Here is a 22158-nt window from a genome sequence, read left to right as displayed (position 1 = left end):
TATGTTATACACCCTTTAAATAATTTTATCTCTTTTACTCTTTAATATTAATTCTTAAAATTTTAACATGGATAACTAAAAACCCATAGGCTAAAATAACCATCCATGGTAATGACAATCCTACCTCCTGAAAGAGCAAGCAACACAACTCGACTTGAATTACTTTCTCATGTTACATAACAAATAGCTTTCTTTTCAGGGAATTAACATGCATATCAAAGCTATAGTCCTTGTTATATGTAATCACTGGACACTGGGATGACAATATACAAAGGCAGGAGACGTGGTTAGAGATTCTCTTGGGAAAGAAACTGACAATCCAACCTTCCTGGGAGTCTAACTTTCAGGAAATACTCCATAACATTGAATCTTCTGATGGAACTTTTGGTGGGAGAATTATAGATAATTCACTATCAAGTTTTTGGCTATTTCAAATTTTCTGTGACAACAGCTCTTGTTCTCACTTTCTCCAAAACAAAACATAACAAAACAAAGGCAAAGAGAAACAAAGCAAACAATCATAAAATCCTCCAAACTTAATGTCTAGTATTATATAAAAACCAGTCTAGCATTTTCACAAAAATAGTATTTACATAAAAACGAACATTCAAATGTTTTTGTTGTTGCTATTATTAAACCTGTTCGGAAATGAAGCAAAACAAAAAAAAGAAGAAGCAGAAATCAGTTGTTGGGACAGAGGAAGTAGAGAATGGTGTGTGCGTAAGAGAGGGAGAGACAGGTAGACTTCTCTTAAAGGCAGGCTTCTTTTATGCAGCCACTAAATGGTGTAATAATAATCTTAGAAAAGTGAAAATTTCAAAGAATAGAAAGAGGTCTAATATCTAACATCTTTATTAGAACAAATAAATTCCGACTCAACACATTTGTTTTTTCGGACAAAAAAAGATAAAATAAATTGTCCTTTTGTCACATCAGAGGAAGCCTGGCTCCTGGCTCTGATTAAGAGATGTAGTGTTCAAATATAGTCAGAATAATCACTAGAGTTCTGGTGCTATGGATTTTATATCTAATTCTACTGTTAATATCTGTGAATCTGGACATATTTCAGCTTATGTCAACCTAAACTGCTATATTTATAAAACATATCAATAATAACTGGTTTTTTTTTTTTTAATTTCCACGAGGAGAAGGAATAATATCAAAAAGATATTAAGAGATAGAAGGGCCAAAAAAATTTTAAAAACTTAATGTTAAATATGTATAAATACAGCTTTAAGAATTCTACGCTTTTGTGATCTATCAAAATAAAACCACCTCCAAATACAGCCAGCTAACCAAAAAATGAATAAAAATAAAAACTTAGGAATGGAAAAATCCTGGCCAAGGGACTGGTAGTAAGCCCATAATCCATTTAAATAAAGATTAAACAACTATGGGAATTATGGATACAGAAAAGAATGTTAAGTATTATAAACTTTAAAGAGGTAAGATAACATAACAAATAAAATTAGAAGGAATGTGGAGGGGAAGTTGGGAAGCAAGTACGAACCCATGTAAATTTCCTTATTGGCAAAGTGTCATAGATATCACAAAAACTGAAATGTAATTATAAACATATAAGCATAATAATTTCAATCTATTACAGTAATTCAGATATTTTAACTTTAAAGAGATTTATAAAGAGATAATATTTGGGTGGCCAGTTGGCTCAGTTTGTAAGAGTGTGGCCTTGTAAGAGTGTGGCCCTCAAGGGTTCAGTTCTCCATACTGGTCAGCTGCCAAACCCCCCCCCCCCCAAAAACAAAAGACAAACAAACAAAAAACAAAAAAAGAGTTAATATAGTGAAGAAACATTTCTATTTATCCAAAACTTAGAAATTCCTCAGTTCTACATGAGCTTCCTACAGAAGACTGAATACTATATTTTTAAAAGCAAGCATTATTTGATCTAATCTTTCTAAAACTATATCAATCTAGGCAGACAAAAAAATATCGGGAATGATGTTCACCAAATGATAATGATGGTTTTTTTGGGGTGATAGAATGAACATATTGTAATTTAAAAAGAAATCCTTCTGTGTAACTTTCTGTACTACATGATTTTTTTAAATGGTGAGTATATATCATTACACAAAAAAGAGTCTTAATAAAGAAAAAATCTTATCCATATGTGGATGTTTGTTACACACAATTTATATTCTAAAGAGTTTTCATAATTTATGACCTTGAAAAGTCCTTGACAAAAACTTAAAGGAGAAATTTACCCATCTCATAAGAACAGAAAGCATACTAAGATTTATTATTTTCATTGTAACATGTATGGCTAAACATATATGAAAAATTAACCCTGCTTCCTATTTGAAAAACTAGGGCAGCGGAAAAAGACCAGGCAGTGTCAAGTCAGAGGCTTGAGTCCTGAGCCCTAAGAGGCAGGCAGAGAGAAGTTAAGGCATATCATGATATAGCTTTACTTCTTTAAACTACTGCAGAATTTGGCTGTCAAATCACATCTCATCCCCTTAGCTTCTGCTCTCATTGCTATAACTCTCACCTGCACCACACTCAACTATACTTCCTTCAGTTTTGTTTTCCTCCTTTGTGCAGTCTGGGATCTGTTACAGCACTGATTCCAACCTTGGCTGCCATTGGAATTCAGTAGGAATCTTTAAAACATACTGATAACTGGCTCCTAGCCCCCGATATTTTAATTTAAGTGATGTTGTTACAGCCTGAGCAACGGGATTTTTCAAAGCTCTCCAGGTGATTCTAATGTGCAACCAAGGTTGGGAACTACTGTATAATAGCCTCCTTTGTCCTTTTTTCAGCTTTCTCTGAATCCCTTGAGGGCTATCCTCCAGTTCTTTGTGCTCACTTTCATCCACAGGGAATAGAAGAGATGATAAATGATGACATATCCATAGTACCACTACATAAAATATACAAAATCTCAGTCCAAGGACAACAGCAACATCTAGTACTCATGCACCTTAAGTTTTGCAGCACAGCCAAATCCAAGAATATAAAGCCTTTTGTGAGAACAAAGAGGCCACATGCTCCTCATAATATCTTCAGGAGTCTTATACTCCTGGGAACACTAAAAAGTGATTAAAATCCAGTTGAATTAAACTCAGGTGGCTAAAAGAACAGTGGAAACAATTAATTCCTAGTTTCTAACCAGAACAGGATTTAAAATGTCTAATAGTCATTCTCTTACCTCTCGTTGCTGCTGGTTCAAATTATGTGAATTTCTCTGGCAAAGAGCAATTGTTTCTACCATGGTATCTTCAATATCCTTTAATGAAGGATCCTCTTTGGTATCTAGATTCAGAAAAAGTACAAACATCACCTAAGGATATATTACCGATAATCTCAGAGTTTCTGTGAAAAATCAAATTCTTTTTCTTCTTTGTGTAGCCTTAGTTTTCTATCATCTAATCATCCATAAGACCTGATACCAAGGTTTGGGAGATTAAAAACCAGACAATTCTGTGCAATAGGAGTTTTCCATATAAATGTTTAATATTCATAGTACATATAAAGTGTGTATGTGTACATAGTACACATCATACTTAGCATTTCAATATACTTTAGCTATGAAAAATCCCCAATCATCTGTTTGTGGATTAGTTATGAGAGAGATTATTCTTCATCTTTCTTGCTCTACATCTTTTCCTCTGCCTATTTCTTAGATGTAGGTTATTTCCCCACGATACTATTTTAGGCCCTTTTCTCTTCTCATTTTTCAATGATTTCAGCCACTCTTTTAGTTTCAACTCTCATGTCTTTCCTAATAACTTTAAAATATACATCTCCAGACTTTATTCCATTCATAATCTGCAGGTTAAATTTTCTAATGAACCTAGGACATCTATCTCTACATGGATGTTCTGCAAGCATTTTGAACTTGATATGTGCAAAATCCAACTTATTTTTCTCATTTCAAACCTGTTCCTCTCCCTACATTTCCAAACTAAGTTAATAAAACAATCATCTTTAAGTCAACCAGTGTGGAGGGTACTAACATTAATAAAGCACATGTATTTTACAGGGCCTAACTTTTTAGAATTGCACATAGAAATATTAAGCTTGGGAAAGACAGAAAACTTTCCCCGGGCTAAAGTCTCTGTTGCAGATAAAGAATTGTAACATGGCAAAATTGCTGGCTCTAAGGCAGATGTCACTGGTACAGCTAAACCTAATGACTGTTGCCATGACAATTATCTTACTTTTCCTTTTTTAACCACCTATGTTCCTTTTCTGTAACTTTCTTGCCTGGAGAATAAATACCGAGAGAAAACCCTAGTTCGGGGTTATTTCCCAAGGAATGCTTCTCTCTTGAGGGTTCCTGGGAATCAACCCCTCCAGGGCCTCTCAGTGCTCAGAAGAAATGGGCTTTGAGTAATCTTTTGCATCTCTGTCACCCTGGGGGAGAGGTGACAAACCAGTTTATAAATCTTCATCATTGAAGCTTTCCTCTCCTTCACCCTACACATTCAAGTAAATAGTTAATTTCGTTAATTCTCCTCTGTATTCTCATATGCCCACTACTTTTACTCTGGTGAAGCTCTTCATCACCTCATCTGTACTATAGAAACAGCCTTAAATTGAACTTTTGACTTCCAAATCTTGCCTATCTCTTTCACTTTTATACTGTCACTAGGGTTTTCTTAAACATGCGTTCAAACAGATCACTGCCCTCCACAAAAACCATCAAAGAGTCTCAATTCTTAAAAATAGAGTGTGAGGAAGCCTCTGACCCTTAAACAGAGTAAAGATTCAGGCTCATCTCACCTATGTCACCAGATTATTTCATACTCTCTGAGGTTACTAGCGAGGCACTTCCATGCTCACATAGTCCTCAGCCTAGGAGGTCATTTCCCTGCTGTTGTCTATCAAACTCCTATTCACCGTTCCAGTCTTACTTCAAAGGTCACGTCCACTACAAAACTCTCCCTGATTAATGGTTTACAAACAGTCCCCTAATTTTCCACACTCCTTTTGTTATTGTATCTTTTATAACACTCCACTCTACTTGCATTCAAAGTTTTTATTTACATATCTGTCTCTTTCATGAGACTGTAGTTCTTTAGGGGAAGGGTGGCTGTGTTTTAGTCATCTGTGTATAACCCACAGGAATTAAACATAATGTCTTGCAAATAGCAAATCCTCCAAAATTCTTAAGCATTCTGTCAAAACTGAATCTGAAAGTAGATGGCAGACATGAGATTATTACTGGAAAACTTATCATCACTGGAATTCAAAAAACTGGCTTTCTAGAAATACCTCAGGCAAATCATTGCAGTGATTTTAAGGAAATACTCTTATTTTTCCCTCAGTCTTTCATGTATTGTCTGCAAAAATTATTCTTATTACACCAAATTTAAAAAGAAAAATGTCACAAAATGCCACAAGCCTGACATAACGAAACTGATCGAACATATACCGACAGTACAAAAAAGATAATTGTCTAGCTGGACTATGAATACAGAAAAGTCAATCAAATGCTTACTAAGCTTCCAAAAAGATTTAATACCAGATGGTCAAGGTACAACACAGACCCTATTGTCTAGGACCTAATCATCAAAAAATATCAGGGTACTTCAAAAAGTTCATGGAAAGATTCATATTATCTTTTAATTGTATTTTTCCATAAACTTTTTGAAGTACCTGTGTATAGATAAATAATCTACCAAGGATTATAGGGTAAAGATATATTAGGTGTGGACCAAGGGGTCCAAGAACTGTGTTGTGAGGTAGGATAATCTAAGAATCACCTATCAAGAAATTTCCTGATCTTCGTAAAGTTTATTTTGAAAATATCATGGAATATGAAATCAAACCACCTGATTAAAAAATGAGTAAAGGACCTGAATAGACATTTCTCCAAAGAAGATAAACAAATTGCCAAAAAGCCCATGAAAAGATGCTTGATATCACAAATCATTAGAGAAATGCAAATCAAAACCACAATGAGCTACCACCTCACACCCATTAGGATGGTTACTATCGAAAAAAAAAGAAAAGAATTGCTGGCAAGGAAAAAATGGAACCCTTGTGCATTGTTGGTGGGAATGTAAAATGTTGACAAATGGCAGCTGGCAGTTTGTCAACAAATTAAAAATAAAATTACTACTTGAGACAAGCAGTCCCACTTCTGGCCATATACCCAGAAGAATTGAGAGCAGGATCTTGAAGAGATATTGCACACCCATATTCATAGTAGCCTTATTTGCAATAGCCAAAATGTGGAAGCAGCCCAAGAATCCATCGGAGAATGAATGGATAAACAAAATGTTGTATATACAGACAATGGAATATTACTCAGCTTTAAATAGGAGGGAAATGCTGACATGCGCTACAACATTTATGAACCTTATGCTAAGTGAAATAAGCCAGTCACAAAAGGACAAGCACTTTAGATTTCACTCACATGAGGTACTTAAAGTAATCAAATTCAGACAAAGAATGATGGAAAGAGAAACAGAATGACAGAAAGTAGAATGGTGGTTGTCAGGGACTCGGGGTGGGGGGAAGTGGAAATGGAGAGTTGTTGCTTAATGGGTACAGATTTTCTGTTTGGGGAGATGAAAACCTTTGGAGATGGATGCTGGTGATGTATGACAATGAAAATATACTTAATGCCACTCAACTGTAGACTTAAAAATGGTTAACATGGTCAGTTTTACATTATGTATATTTTACCACAATTTAAAAAAAAATAACTTTTTTAAATGTCAAGGAATATGACAGAAATTTTATAACTATCTGTGACAAAACATTCAAGTTTTACTACTTTAGGCTAACATTGTATAAATTCAGTATAGAAACATTGGCTGTTGCTTATGATTAGAAGCCCTGATTTGCTGCTGTTCAGCACATTACAGTAATTTTTAGGATGTTAGTTATATACCTCATTTACACATAACCAAAACATAAGTACAGAAATATAACCAAAAAGATAATCAACAGCAGTGAACAGTACCTATTTTTTTGTACATTTAACTCCACTGACAATTAGCATTACACAGCCACAATGATTTACATGATTTCCTGTTATGAACCCTCAATAACTAGCTAAAATTTGGATTTATGTTAAAGTGGATAAATAGCAATTATGCAGATGGACCAATGTAAGTATTATTTAATAAATGCAGTTTTTTAAAAAACTTATTTTAAAACATGGGGTACACAGAGGAAAAAAATTATAAATTACACTCAAGAACTTACTTTCACCTTGACGTGTTATCTCTTGAAGTTTGCTTTGTAATCTCTAGGAGGTAAAAAGAATACAGGAGGTAAAAGAAACACTTCATATTTCTATCCACCAAATATTTGAATTAACATGTTTTAAAGGTAAAACCCCAAGAAACAACAAGGTTATTAAGAATGGTCTCTCTCTGTCATTCAGAACTGAATACTTACATATATAGAAAGCATAGCTATCAGCATGGGAAGGGACTCAAAAGATCAAGTATCACTTACTCTGTCCCACCTCCTCTTCTATTACACCACCACATACTCATCACTGATATTCTTTAGGCACAGTCATGAGGATTAGAATTTATCTATGCTTTGGATAGGGAATAAAATTCATACTGGTTATGAGAAAAAGAGGTAGGTTGGGTGGGAATAAAAAGAACATGACAAATTCATCCCCACAGTATAGGGCACAGCTATAGGTGTGATATCGCTTAAATATGTGGTTGCAGTGTCCACTGCTCTACTGAAATCCAGATCCTCACACACCCTTAACTGATATTCCAAAGGCTTCTTAATGTACACTGAAGCCACCCCCAATATACACCTTCTACCCCAAATTTGCTCCTTTTCTTGAGGTCCCTTATAAACTAAATAACCTTATAAGCTAAAATCATCAACTACTCCCTCTCATTCACCTCATACCATATGCAAATGATCAATAGCAGTCTTTATGAAACAAAGAACATCATGTCAGTTCCTTGCTTGAAAACCTTTTAGTTGAGCCGATGTGACAAGAGGATCAATCATAATTCTTCAGTGTGTCATTCAAAAACTGTCAAATCTGGACCTAGCCTTCGTTTCTAGCCTGACCTGCCTATACATTGTATGACTGAGCCTAGTAAAGCTGCTGGCACTGTTCTAGCAGTTCACGCTCCTTTGTATTCCCAATCCCTTGCAAATGATGGTCTTATTCCCTAGGAGGGTCTCCTGCTTTTCCTTCTCCCATCCATGCCAGGAGTATTTCTACTTATTCTTTAAAACGGTTCATGGTATCTTCAACAAATAAATTGCAAGGGAAAAAAAAGATGTATAAAGGTCATTTACAGATTAAAAGAGATTAAGAGCCTACATAAAGCCTCTGTGGGGTATTCTTCCTGGCCTGTTTTAGAATCATATGACTAGACAGAAGCCAATATGAAGCATTTTTTGATATAAATAGAACATCTATATTCCTATCTAGATGACAATATTTTAAAAAACTGATATACCATTTCACACCCATCAGGATGGCTACTATAAAAAAAAAGTTTAAAATAAGAGTGAGGATGTGGAGAAATTGGAATCTTTGTGTATTGCTGGTGGGGAAGTTAAATGGCACAGCTGCTATGAAAAACAGTATGGCAGTTCCTTACAAATTTAGAAATAGAATTACCATTTGATCCAGCAACTCCACTTCTGGGTATATGCCAAGAACTGAAAGCAGAGACTCGAAAAGATATTTGTGCACTCACAATAGACAAAGGTGGAAGCAACCCAACTGTCCACTGAAGGATGAATGGGTAAACAAAATACAGTATATACATATAATAAAATATTATTCCACCTTAAAAAGGAAGGAAATTCTGACATGTGCTATAACATGGAAGAACCTTAAAGACATTATTGATGCTAAGTGAAATAAGCCAGATACAAAAGGACAAAAAGGCTAGCTAATGTCAAAAAGACTGAGAATAACAAATGCTGGTGAGGATGTGGAGAAAGGGGGAACCTCCTACACTGTTGGTGGGACTGTAAATTAGTGCAGCCATTATGGAAAATGGTTTGGAGGTTTCTCAACTTCAGATACAACTCCCATATGACCCAGCTCTCCCACTGCTGGGTATCTACCCAGAGGAATGGAAATCATCATTTGAAGGGATACCTATAATCCCAAGTTTATGCAGCGCTATTTACAATAGCCAACAGTTGGAATCAGCCTAAATGCCCATTATCGGATGAGTGGATAAGGAAAATGTGCTATATTTTTACAATGGAATACTACTCTGCTATAAAAAAGAATGAAATACTGCCATTTGCAGCAACATGGATGAACTTAGAGAAAATTATGTTAAGAGAAATTAGCCAAGCACAGAAAGAAATACCGCATGGTCTCACTTATATGTGGGAGCTAATAAAAATAAATAAACAAACAAATAAATGGGAAAAAAAAAAAAAAAAGCACAACAACAATCACAGTAATTCCTTGAACTTGTTAAGAGAAGAGAATCAAACTGATGTTGCCAGGGGTGGGAAAGGGAGGAATTAGTAAAGGGCCACAAAAATCAATTACACTGTATAATGATGAATTTTTAAAAATTAATTTTTTTAAAAAAGGACAAATACTGTATGATTCCAGTTATATGAGGTACCTATAGTAGCCAAATTCATAGAATCAGAAAGCAGATTGGTGGTTGCCAGGGACAGGGGTGGGAAAGACAGAGAATGTGGAGTAGTTTTTTAATGGGTCCAGAGTTTCAGGCTGGAATGTTGAAAATGTTCTGGAGATGGAGGGTGGTCATGGTTGCACAACAATGTAACTATACTTAATGCCACTGAACTGTACAGTTGTCCCTCAGTATCTGAGGGGGATTGGTTCCAGGATCCCCCTTGGATACCAAAATCCATGGACACTCAAGTCCCTCATATAAAACAGCATACTATTTGCATATAACCTATGGATGTCCTCCTGTATACTTTAAATCATCACTAGATTACTTATAATACCCATTACATTGTAAATGTTATGTAAACAGTGTCATACTGTATTTTTTAATTTATATTATTTTTTATTGATATATTGTTAATTTTTATTTTTATTTTTGTCAAACACTCAATTGAATCCTGGATGCAGAACACATGGATACAGAAGGCCGACTGTACACTTAAAAATGGTTAAAATGATAAATTTTATGCTATATATTTTTAACAATTTTTTTTAATGGAAAGAAGTTTTTTTTTTTTTAAAAAAAAGTGATAGAACAACAAGTATGGTGAGAATGAGGAGCAAACCAGAACTCTTACACATTGTTTGTGGGAGTGTAAAATGGTACAACCACTTCAGACAGACGCTAACAATTTCTTATAAAACCGTTCTATGACCCAGCAATTCTGCTCCTTGGTATTTACTCAAGGGAAGTGAAATAATTTGTGTACAAAAAGACTTGTACAAGAATGACGTTTGCAGCATTATTCATCATAGCCAAAAACTAGAAATAGCCCAGGTGTCCATCCACAGGAGAATGGATAAACAATCCATGGTATAGTGGCACAATTACAGACTACTCAGCAATAAAAGGAATGAACTACTGATACATGCAATAACAGAGACACATCCCAAAAACATTATGCTGAGTGAAAGAAGAATTACAAAAAAGAGGACCTACTGGATGGTGAAAAAAAATCCCAGAAGTACAGTTTTCTCTGGCGGGGGATGGGAGGGTGGAAAGACGGCAGTGAGCACTGACTGGGAACTAGAGTGAGAGAACTTGCTGGAGTCAAGGTAATGACCTCTATATTGTTAGAGACTTGGGTTACACAGTGTATGCATTTTTCAAAAACTCATCAAATGGTACATTTAAGACATGTTTTTTTGCTATATGTAGATTTTACCTTTAAAAAAAAAAAGTACCACAAAGAAATATTAAACTCTAGTCAATGATATGCATAATAAAAATATTCAGGGTTGTCTACAACTTACATTGAAACATAAAAAATTAAGATGGATAGAGGTATCCCATGTATCTTCTCAGACCACAATGGATTAAAACTAGAAATTAATAACAAACAAAACTCTGGAAACTATGCAAACACATGGAAATTAAACAGCATTCTACTTAATGACATATGGGTCCAAGAAGAAATCAAGCAGGAAATCAAAAAGTTTATTGAAACTAATGAAAACAATGATACATCATACCAAAACCTGTGGGATACTGCAAAAGCAGTATTGAGGGGAAAATTTATTGCATTAAATGCTCACTTCAGAAGAATGGAAAGATGGCAAGTGAACAACCTAACACTTCACCTTAAAGAACTAGAAAAACAAGAACAATCCAATCCTAAAGTTAGCAGACGGAAAGAAATCATTAAGATCAGAGCAGAACTGAATGAAATTGAAAACCAAAAAACAATTCAAAAGATCAACGAATCAAAAAGTTGGTTTTTTGAAAAGATAAATAAAATTGACAAACCATTAGCATGGCTAACAAAAAAAAGAAGAGAGAAGACTCAAATAACAAAAATTAGAAATGAAAAAGGTGATATTACAACTGATTCATCTGAAATACAAGGAATCATTCGAGACTACTATAAACAACTATACGCCAACAAATTTGAAAATCTGGAGGAAATGGATAAATTTCTGGACACACACAAGCTCCCAAAACTGAACCGTGAAGACGTAGAAAATTTGAACAGACCAATAACAATAAAGGAGATTGAAGCTGTTATCAGAAGGCTCCCAACAAAGAAAAGCCCAGGACCAGATGGATTCACAGCAGAATTTTACCAAACATTCAAAGAGGAATTGACACCGATTCTTTACAAACTATTCCAAAAGATTGAAACGGACGCAAATCTCCCAAACTCATTCTATGAAGCAAACATCATCCTGATACCAAAACCAGGTAAAGATATAACCAAAAAAGAAAACTACAGGCCGATATCCTTGATGAATATAGATGCAAAAATCCTCACTAAAATACTAGCAAACAGAATACAGCAACACATACGAAAAATTATTCATCATGATCAAGTGGGATTCATCCCAGGGATGCAAGGTTGGTTCAACATACGCAAATCAATAAATGTGATACACCATATTAATAAACTCAAACACCAGGACCATATGATCATCTCTATAGATGCTGAAAAAGCATTTGATAAAGTTCAGCACTCATTCATGACAAAGACCCTCTATAAGTTAGGTATAGAGGGAAAGTATCTCAACATAATTAAAGCCATATATGACAAACCCACTGCCAATATCATCCTGAATGGGGAACAGCTGAAAGCTTTTCCTTTAAGAACAGGCACTAGACAAGGATGCCCACTCTCACCACTCCTATTCAACATAGTGTTGGAAGTACTAGCCAGAGCAATCAGAGAAGAGAAGGAAATAAAGGGCATCCAGATTGGAAAAGATGAAGTCAAACTGTCCCTGTTTGCAGATGACATGATCCTATATATCGAACAGCCTAAAACCTCTACAAAAAAACTGTTGGAATTGATAAATGATTTCAGCACAGTAGCAGGATACAAAATCAACACACAAAAATCAGTAGCATTTCTTTTCTCCAATAGTGAACATGCAGAAGGAGAAATCAAGAAAGCCTGCCCATTTACAATAGCCACCAAAAAAATAAAATACTTAGGAATTGAGTTAACCAAGGAGGTGAAAAATCTCTATAATGAGAACTACAAACCACTGCTGAGAGAAATTAGAGAGGATACAAGAAGATGGAAAGATATTCCATGCTCTTGGATTGGAAGAATCAACATAGTGAAAATGTCCATACTACCCAAAGTGATATACAAATTCAATGCAATCCCCATCAAAATTCCAAAGACATTTTTCTCAGAAATGGAAAAAACTATTCAGACATTTATATGGAACAATAAAAGACCACGAATAGCCAAAGCAATGCTCAGCAAAAAAAATAAAGCTGGAGGCATAACACTACCTGACTTTAAGCTATACTACAAAGCTATAATAACCAAAACAGTATGGTACTGGCATAAAAACAGACACACTGACCAATGGAATAGAATAGAGAATCCAGAAATCAACCCACACACTTACTGCCATCTGATCTTTGACAAAGGCACCAAGCCTATTCACTGGGGAAGGGACTGCCTCTTCAGCAAGTGGTGTTGGGATAACTGGATATCGATATGCAGGAGAATGAAACTAGATCCATACCTCTCACCGTATACTAAAATCAACTCAAAATGGATTAAGGATTTAAATATACACCCTGAGACAATAAAACTTCTTAAAGAAAACATAGGGGAAACACTTCAGGAAATAGGACTGGGCACAGACTTCATGAATACGACCCCAAAAGCACGGGCAACCAAAGGAAAAATAAACAAATGGGATTATATCAAACTAAAAAGCTTCTGCACAGCAAAAGAAACAATTAAAAGAGTTAAAAGACAACCAACAGAGTGGGAGAAAATATTTGCAAAATATACATCTGACAAAGGATTAATATCCAGAATATATAAGGAACTCAAACAACTTTACAAGAAGAAAACAAGCAACCCAATTAAAAAATGGGCAAAAGAGCTAAGTAGGCATTTCTCTAAGGAAGATATCCAAATGGCCAACAGACATATGAAAAAATGCTCAACATCACTCAGCATCCGGGAAATGCAAATCAAAACCACATTGAGATACCATCTAACCCCAGTTAGGATGGCTAAAATCCAAAAGACTATGAACGATAAATGCTGGCGAGGCTGCGGAGAAAAAGGAACTCTCATACATTGTTGGTGGGACTGCAAAATGGTGCAGCCTCTATGGAAAATGGTATGGAGGTTCCTTAAACAATTGCAAATAGATCTACCATACGACCCAGCCATCCCACTGTTGGGAATATACCCAGAGGAATGGAAATCATCAAGTCGAAGGTATACCTGTTCCCCAATGTTCATCGCAGCACTCTTTACAATAGCCAAGAGTTGGAACCAGCCCAAATGCCCATCATCAGATGAGTGGATACGGAAAATGTGGTACATCTACACAATGGAATACTACTCAGCTATAAAAACGAATGAAATACTGCCATTTGCAACAACATGGATGGACCTTGAGAGAATTATATTAAGTGAAACAAGTCAGGCACAGAAAGAGAAATACCACATGTTCTCACTTATTGGAGGGAGCTAAACATTAATATATAAATTCACACACACACATACACACACACACACACAAATCGGGGGGGGGAGGGAAGAAGATATAACAACCACAATTACTTGAAGTTGATACAACAAGCAAACAGAAAGGACATTGTTGGGGGGGAGGGGGGGGAGGGAGAAGGGAGGGAGGTTTTGGTGATGGGGAGCATTAATCAGCTACAATGTATATCGACAAAATAAAATTAAAAAAAAAAAAAAAAAAAAAAAAAAAAAAAGATGGATAGAGGGATGGAGAGAGGGATAGATAGAAATATGACAAAACAAATGTAGTAAAATGTTACCTGCAGCATTATTAAGAAGGCACCATGAATATCTCCTTTCTTTTCCAACAGGTAAGCAGTAACTTCATGAAGCTGATACTTTTGAGTAATCTAGGAAAAAAGAGAAGATAAATATTTTTGCTCACAAATCTTATTTGTGGAGTAGGAAGATCTCATTAAGGATTTAAAAAAAAAACCCACGTGATAAATAACTAATTCATACATTAGTAGTATGCTACTTTCCCACATAAGTTGCAAATATTTGATTTTCTAATCTTATACTGGCTCATCTGGCAGTTCTCATTAGAATAAATTCATTCATTGTTTCACTTATTTATTTTTAAAAAATTGTTACACACCTGAATGAGATATATCCCCTGGAGAAAAGATAACACAAATACATAAATAGTAACAATATGAACTAAAAATTATTCAAGTGTAATTATACCCAAAATATTTAGAACAAAATGACAATAAAAATACAAATACAAAAATGACCAAAAAAAATATCAACTTGTGAGATCTTTATAAAAATTAATAAACTAAAAATTTCTAATTAGTAAAAAAAGAAATGCCAGTTAAGCAAAGAAGATTAAAAAAAAGAGAAAAAAGTACAGAAAATGACAAAACAAACAATAGAGAAACAACAGAGAGGTTTAACAAACTCCAGTGTAGGTTCTCTGCAAAGATTAACAAAGTAAAAAAACAAAAACAAACTTTCTTAGAAGTAAGAAAAAAACAGAGGCACAAATAATACATTAACAGGTTAACGGATCAAAGGAGAAAAACGTGATCTTCTCAATAAATACAGGAAAAGCATTTGGTAAAATGTAGCACCCATTCATGACAAAGATAAAAACAAAACAAAACACTCTTACCCAAACTGGGAACAGAATTTTCTTAATTTAATGGAAGTTATGTATCAAAATCCTACAATAAATACCATATTTAAAGTAAAATATTAGGGTTGGCCCGTGGCTCACTTGGGAGAGCGTGGTGCTGACAACACCAAGTCAAGGGTTAAGATCCCCTTACTGGTCATCTTTTAAAAAAAGATAAAAAATAATAATAATAAATAAAAAATAAAGTAAAATATTAGACATATTCCCTTTTAAATCAAGAATAATGCCAGAGAGCACACTATCACTGCTTCTATTCAACAATACCCTAGAGATCCTATACATTTCATAAGAGAAAGAAAAAAATTATAAAATTGAAGTGAAAAAAACAAAACTGCCATTATTCTTAGAAAAAATTATTGTCACAAAAAATCTAGAAACTATTTGAACTAAAAAAGAATTCAGCTAGGTTGCTAGAAACAAAACAATGTTCAAAAATTAATAACTGCCCCTGCCACCGTGGGACCCCACCCGGGTCCTGACACATGGAGCCAGGGTAAGCCAAACCCAGCTGCAACCAGGTAAAAAGCACACCAAAAACACCATTTCCATGTGGGTAGCCCACCATAGCCACTGCAGTTGCCACGTCTGCCACAAAAGCAGCTAGTTCCCATAGCAGTAGTCACAGCCACTGTGCAGATGGCATGCCAGACACTCAACTGCATTGACACAAAAAGAGTTACCAGCAGACATCAAAAAAAAAAAAAAAAAGAGAGAGAGAGAGAGATCCTCTGTCTCCACAAAGCATACTCCAGAGTAATAGAAGAAGCATGTGTTATATGATAATAGTGGGGGACCTAAACACACCTCTCTCAGTACTAGACAAATCATCTAGGCAACAAATCAACAGAGAAACAGGGAAACAATCTATCAGAAGGAGGGAACAAATCTATGGTTATTAGAGGGGGGAGAGGGAGGAGAATAGGGAGAGATTGGATAAGGGGCATAAAGAATAAGTATGATTTGTAATAATGAATATGCTAATAAAATAATAATTTTAAAAGTTCATGGGGAAAAATTAGTAACATTCTAATACAGCAGCAGCAATCAATAAAAAAAATATATCATTTCAAAAAATTTCCTTGTGCAATGTTAACAAAAACTATAAAATATCTAGGAACAAATTTAAGAAAATATGTGCAAGAAACTTACATAAAAGTTATAAAACTACCAAAGAGCATAAAAGGCATTTTTACAAGGCAACCATATTCCTGAATGTAAAGAATCAATACCAAAGATATGTCAATTCTCCTTGACTTAATCTATAATAAACTCAATGTATTTTTTAAATCAAAATTCCAGAAGATTTTTTTTTTCTTAAAGGAACTTGAGAATGTGATCCCTAATTTTATGTGGAATAGTAAGAGGACAAAAGTAGACAAAGCATTTTAAAGAAAAAGAATGAGAAAGGAGGTCTCTTTTTCCAAATAATAAATCTATCGTAAAGTCACATTAATTAAAACATGTGGTACAGGTATAGGGAAAGAAAAATAACTGAAAGAACAGAACAGAACCCACAAACAGATCCACATACATTTAGTTTTTTGGTATATAGTGTATGGCATTGAAAATCAGTGAGGAAAGGATAATAAAATGCCACAAGGACCATTAGCCATTAGCCATCATGTCAAAAAAATTATATAAATCCCTCTCTTTCTTGATCAGCCTGCAAAAATAAATTTCTGATGGATTAAAAGCCTAAATGTAAGAAGCTAAACTATAAAACTCATATAAGAGAATACCTTTCTGCCATCAAAATAGGAAAAGACATAATATACACATACACCATCTTAAGCCTTAAAAGACTGATAAATTAAAATAGAAGTCATAAAAACCAACTTAAAAGATGTGCCATAATAGATCAAAAGAAGGCATCTCCAACACAAAATCAGCAAAGGATTAGTGATCCAGAAATTAGAAAAAACTTCTAGAATTCAATAAGAGAAGGGCAAAAACTCAATTAAAAAGGGGCAAATAATACAAATAGATAATTCAGAGAAAAGAAAATCTGAAGGATCATTAAACATATGGAAAGATGTTCAATGTCATGAGTAATCAATGATACCCATCACACTGACAAAAATTAAGAAGTCTAAAAATATTAGGAATCGGCAAGGATGTGGAAAATAGCAAATATCAAACTGCTGATAAGAACACAAACACTTAAGAAATTAAGTTGGCAATGTTAGTAGAATTATGCTACTTTATTGTCTAAACAATTCCAATTCCAGGTGTATTTCTTAGAGAAACTTCACATGGGCACATAAGAAGATAGGTACTGTACCAGGATGTATACTATAGCATTGTTTATAATAGCAAAAGATTGGAAACAACCTAAATGTCTATCAACAGGGAAATAAACAAACTGGCTTATTATTTGATAGACTATTATATGACCATTAAAATGAATGAAGTAGATCTACATGTATAAATATTGATTAATTAAAAAAACCATTTAGTAAAAAAAGCAATTTGCAATAGGATATGTACTGTACGATATCATTAATACACATTTAAAAAACATAAAACTGTATCATGTATTTTATAAGTATATACATGTATAGGAAAAATTAAAAACAGAGATTGTAAGGATAAACACCAGCTTAGGTTGGTGATGTCTTCAGGGGACACAGAGAAGAGATAAAGAGTGCTTTATTTTTAAAACAAACCAAAAACAAGACAACAATGATCTGAAGCCAGTATGGCAAAATGTTAATAACTATAATATTGAGTTCGTGGGCATTACATATGTATTTGACATTCAACACATTTCTATGTATTTGATATATTTCAGAATTAAAGATTTTTTAAAGTTTGTGGGCAGTTCAGGATGTGGATGCAGAAAATAGTTTACTGTTTCAAGAATGTTGATAGCAAAGGAAAAGAGATACAATAGTAGCTTAAAGAATAAATTTTAAATGGGGAACACACTAGCTTCTTATAGTAGACTACAATACGTGTGTGTATACATTTTCATTTGGAAACAGGAGAAAACAAGGGAAGAGAATCAAGGCAATGAGTGTGCTAAAGCTAATGGTTTGCAATTTAGCTTAAGTTTTATGGCACAACAGGACTATTTAATCATCAGTCTACAAACAAGAATGCGGTCTTTTCCTTTCAATATTTCTACTGTGTTCCTTTTCCTAGGTTTGTTGTGTTGGATACAATTTCTATAAAGTTGGATTAATAACAATGATGGGCATCTACTGTTTCTGACTTTAAATAGAATAAATAGGGAAGCAGTTTATCACAGCAATTAAGAGCATTCACTATGGAGTCAGACTATCTGTGTTCAATCTCAGTTGCTACCACTTACTAGCTATAAACTTATGCAAGTGACTTCATATATGAGTTTCCCTTTGCTCATCTGTCAAATAGGGAATATTTAGGACAAGTTTATTTTTGTCTTTTCTACATTGTTGGTCGTACCTGAATAGTTTCTTCTAGGCGGTAGCACTCAAGGACTTGCAGTGTCTCTATAACTTGGTTTGGGTTGAACTGACACAACAGCTCAATGAACTGCTCTGTAATACAGGGAGATATTTGCAGCGATTCTTGATTTACATGAATACCTTCCCTGAAAACACAAAAGGCAAGAGAATACTAAATTGTAGTATTATTTAATTATATCTACAATTAAAGGCTACAGATAAAAAGTATATTATGTTAAAAACAGAACTACCTTCTGGTCAGGTAAAAATGTGAATTACAAGTCTTAACGTTACTGAGGTTATTCAGGTGAACTGTACTTTACATCAGAGACATTCTAAGTTGTAATATTTCTCAGTTTACATTGAATAATTAAGGAAATGTTATTCAGTTGAGACTCTCCTAAATCACACCAAAAGTTATACTTTGCTCCAAAAGAAACAATTTGATCCATAAGTAACTATATATAATAAACCATCTTCTAGGTTCAGCAACTTTCTCTAGTATACTTCCCTCATAGCACCGATCACACCACATTGTAATTCTTTAATTATCTATCTTCTCTAAAAGACTATAAACTCTGTGAGGGCAGGCACCATGTATCTTCTCACTAATGAATTTTTGAACTCAACCAGTGTCTTGCATGAAGTGAGGGCTAATTTTTTTGGTTGCAGTTAAAACAACAAAAAAAGTGATGAATAGTAAGATACACAATTTTAGGGGGTTCATTTCCTTTGTATGCCAGCTACTAACAGAGCCTGCTACTCATGCTACCTAAACTGAAGCTTTTGAAGTAGAATATTAGTTTCATGATGCTGGGCACTCAACTAACAGTGGCCAAAAGGAACTATTCACAAAATCAACTGCTGCTCACAGGAGAGCTAAATCATCTCTCTAGCTTCAAAAGAAATTAGTTCCTTCTGAGAGTCCTATTTTCTCTTCAGAATTCCTCACTAAAGCTCCATATATAAGGAACTGGAATAGAGTTAATAAGATACAAAAATGATTGCTTGGGAGATGAGACTTCTGAAGAAACGTTAAGGTAGACAGTCTAAAGCAGCAGTTTCCAGCTTTTCTCATATCATGGCACACAAAAATGGCAATATTTGTATGGCCCACTGGAGTGAAATAAATTGTTCATGGGCGACTCTGGTTGCCCCCAAAGCTAAGGGGACCAGACTCTAACCACACCTGTAATCATGTTCAGTGTACTAGTAGCCACAGGGTGAGAGTCTATGGATTCCAGAGAGAACAACTTGAATTTTATAATTATTGTATGAAAGATGGTAAGTAGCACTCTTATTTTTACTAATAAGATGCTGAGTTACAGAAAGAAGAATTATATGTAGACACAGGACATCTTTGCTAACTTATGAGCTTTGTGATACTTAGTCCTGACTAGAGGCTGAGTTATAAACTAAATAAGTTCTGCTGCTTGGGGCTTTCAGTACTTGCTGATGGGCTAATTCAGTATCTCTTCAAATTGGCTGTAAATTCCAAGGATCAATTTTTTTTTATTTTGGTAACTCACAACTGCCTTTATTATACAACTTTGTTAAGTGACTGGCTATTCCCTATGTATACCATCACCACCTTAGTTCTTATCATATAACTTGAAAATTATCTAAGTGTCTGTGTTCCCAACTATACTATAAACTCAATGAGAGCAAAGACCATGTTGCATTCATCACTGTTTCCCCAGCACTAGCACAGTCTTGGTAAATGTAAACGGAATTGAACTGAACTGACTGGAAATAGTGCACTGGCCTGCCTTCAAACAGAGGGAAACATAGAAGAGCGAAAATTACAGGGACCAGGGCTATAACGTCAGAGAAAGCTAGAAGTAAATCCTGTCCTAAAGCTCTACATGGAGAAGTTAGAAGATGCAGATGATAAGTCCAGGGAAATGGTAGGAAATGGTCTCTGCCCCTAGTTTCTAATACACAGCTCCAAAAACCCTTGGAATTTCCAAAGTGATAAGCATCTTTTTGTATGCCAATGAGATGACTGGGGCTCCCAGATAGCCTCTGAATGAGGGGCTCATTGCCAGGGGAGCCAACCTTGTGATTATAGGGTTGGAACTTTCAGTCCCATCCTTTGACCTCCAGAGAGGGGAGAGGAGCTGAAGGTTGAGTTGATCACCAATAGTCAATGATTAATCAATCATGCCTATCTAATGAGGCCTCCAAAAAACCCAAAAGGACAGGGTTTGGAGAGCTTCTGGATAGCTCAACACATGGAGTTCTTGGAGAACAGTGCATCCCAAGAGGGCACAGAGGCTCTGCACCCCTTTCCACAAACCTTGGCCTATATATCTCTTCCGTCTGCCTGCTCATCTGTATCCTTTTGTAATAGCCTTTATAATACACCAGAAAACATAAGTAAGGTGCTTCTCTGAATTGTGTGAGCTACTCTAGCAAACCCAAGAAGGGGGCTGAGGGAACCCCAATGTATAGCTAGTCAGTCAGAAGCACAAGACACAACTTGGGGCTTGTGATTGGCATCTGAAGTAGGGGGCAGTCCTGTGGGACTCAGCCCTCAACCTGTGGGATGTGACACTAACTCCAGGTAGATAGTGTCAAAACTGAGTTAAACTGTAGACAACCAGGTGGTGCCCACTGGAGAATTGCTTTGTTGGTGACCACAGCAGTTTGGTTTTTCCTATCTCTTATCGGAGGGACCAAGTTTGGGGCTCAAGAGAACACTACTAGGTAAAAGAGAATGGGAATGTTAACCAATGTTTCTCCACATTCAGGTAAGACACAGTACTTTCCAAATGTCTATGCCAAATTGTGGGTGTTGTTAATATTTTATCTACATCAGACTTCTGTTACTATGTTTTATAAATGCAAGACTATGGAGCAGATTAAGATTAGACATAAGAATCTACCAATGAATCACAGTTCTTAATTCTTTCCAGAACATTTACTGACAAAACCATTTACAAGAACTGAAGTTTTAAATATGTATCAAATCAAGCAAATTACCCAAATGAATAGATTTTGACGCATTCGTTTGTGAGGGAAATAATGTGTCTGATGGGATATGATCGGGCAACATCAATATAATCAAATCTTTAATAAATAAGCTGTAGCATTAATGAGTTTACATTTTTTTCTTACTGTTGGTTATCAGTTTTGCACATAAGTACAATTTGTTATTTCCATTTTGCAAAGCTATTTCCGTTAGTCTTCTATTAACTACATGCTTTGCTATATACCCCCACTACTAACTTTAATGGCTGTCAAAATTATGTATTTTAGACCTAAACCTTATCTACTCTTTCGGGAATCTCTATTTTAATAACAGCATTGGCTATGAGGATATAAACATTTAAATATATATTAAAAGTGAGAATTTCACAAGGCACACATGCTTTTTTTGTCTACTTTAAAAGAAAGCGTATGTGGGTGTTGGGACATACACACACACCCACATACCCCAAA

At 35.0% G+C, this 22158-nt stretch overlaps 1 protein-coding gene across 4 annotated transcripts in view; it reads right to left on the bottom strand.

Moving 5' to 3' along the window:
- The window catches only part of VPS8 (VPS8 subunit of CORVET complex), a 254205-nt gene that overhangs the window by 77869 nt on the left and 154178 nt on the right, over positions 1 to 22158 (bottom strand). For all 4 annotated transcript variants that reach the window (XM_063098643.1, XM_063098634.1, XM_063098627.1 and 1 more), the window contains 4 exons: positions 18713 to 18860; positions 14406 to 14495; positions 7189 to 7231; positions 3176 to 3279 (listed from right to left, as the gene is read on the bottom strand). In XM_063098643.1, coding sequence (XP_062954713.1) covers positions 3176 to 3279; positions 7189 to 7231; positions 14406 to 14495; positions 18713 to 18860 — 385 coding nt within the window. The remainder of the gene's footprint in view (positions 1 to 3175; positions 3280 to 7188; positions 7232 to 14405; positions 14496 to 18712; positions 18861 to 22158) is intronic.

The sequence above is a fragment of the Cynocephalus volans genome, chromosome 1 (genome assembly GCF_027409185.1).
Source record: "Cynocephalus volans isolate mCynVol1 chromosome 1, mCynVol1.pri, whole genome shotgun sequence".
Lineage (NCBI taxonomy): Eukaryota > Metazoa > Chordata > Mammalia > Dermoptera > Cynocephalidae > Cynocephalus > Cynocephalus volans.
The sequence above is the reverse complement of the archived record's forward strand: the minus strand, read 5'-3'. Positions and strand labels throughout refer to the sequence as shown.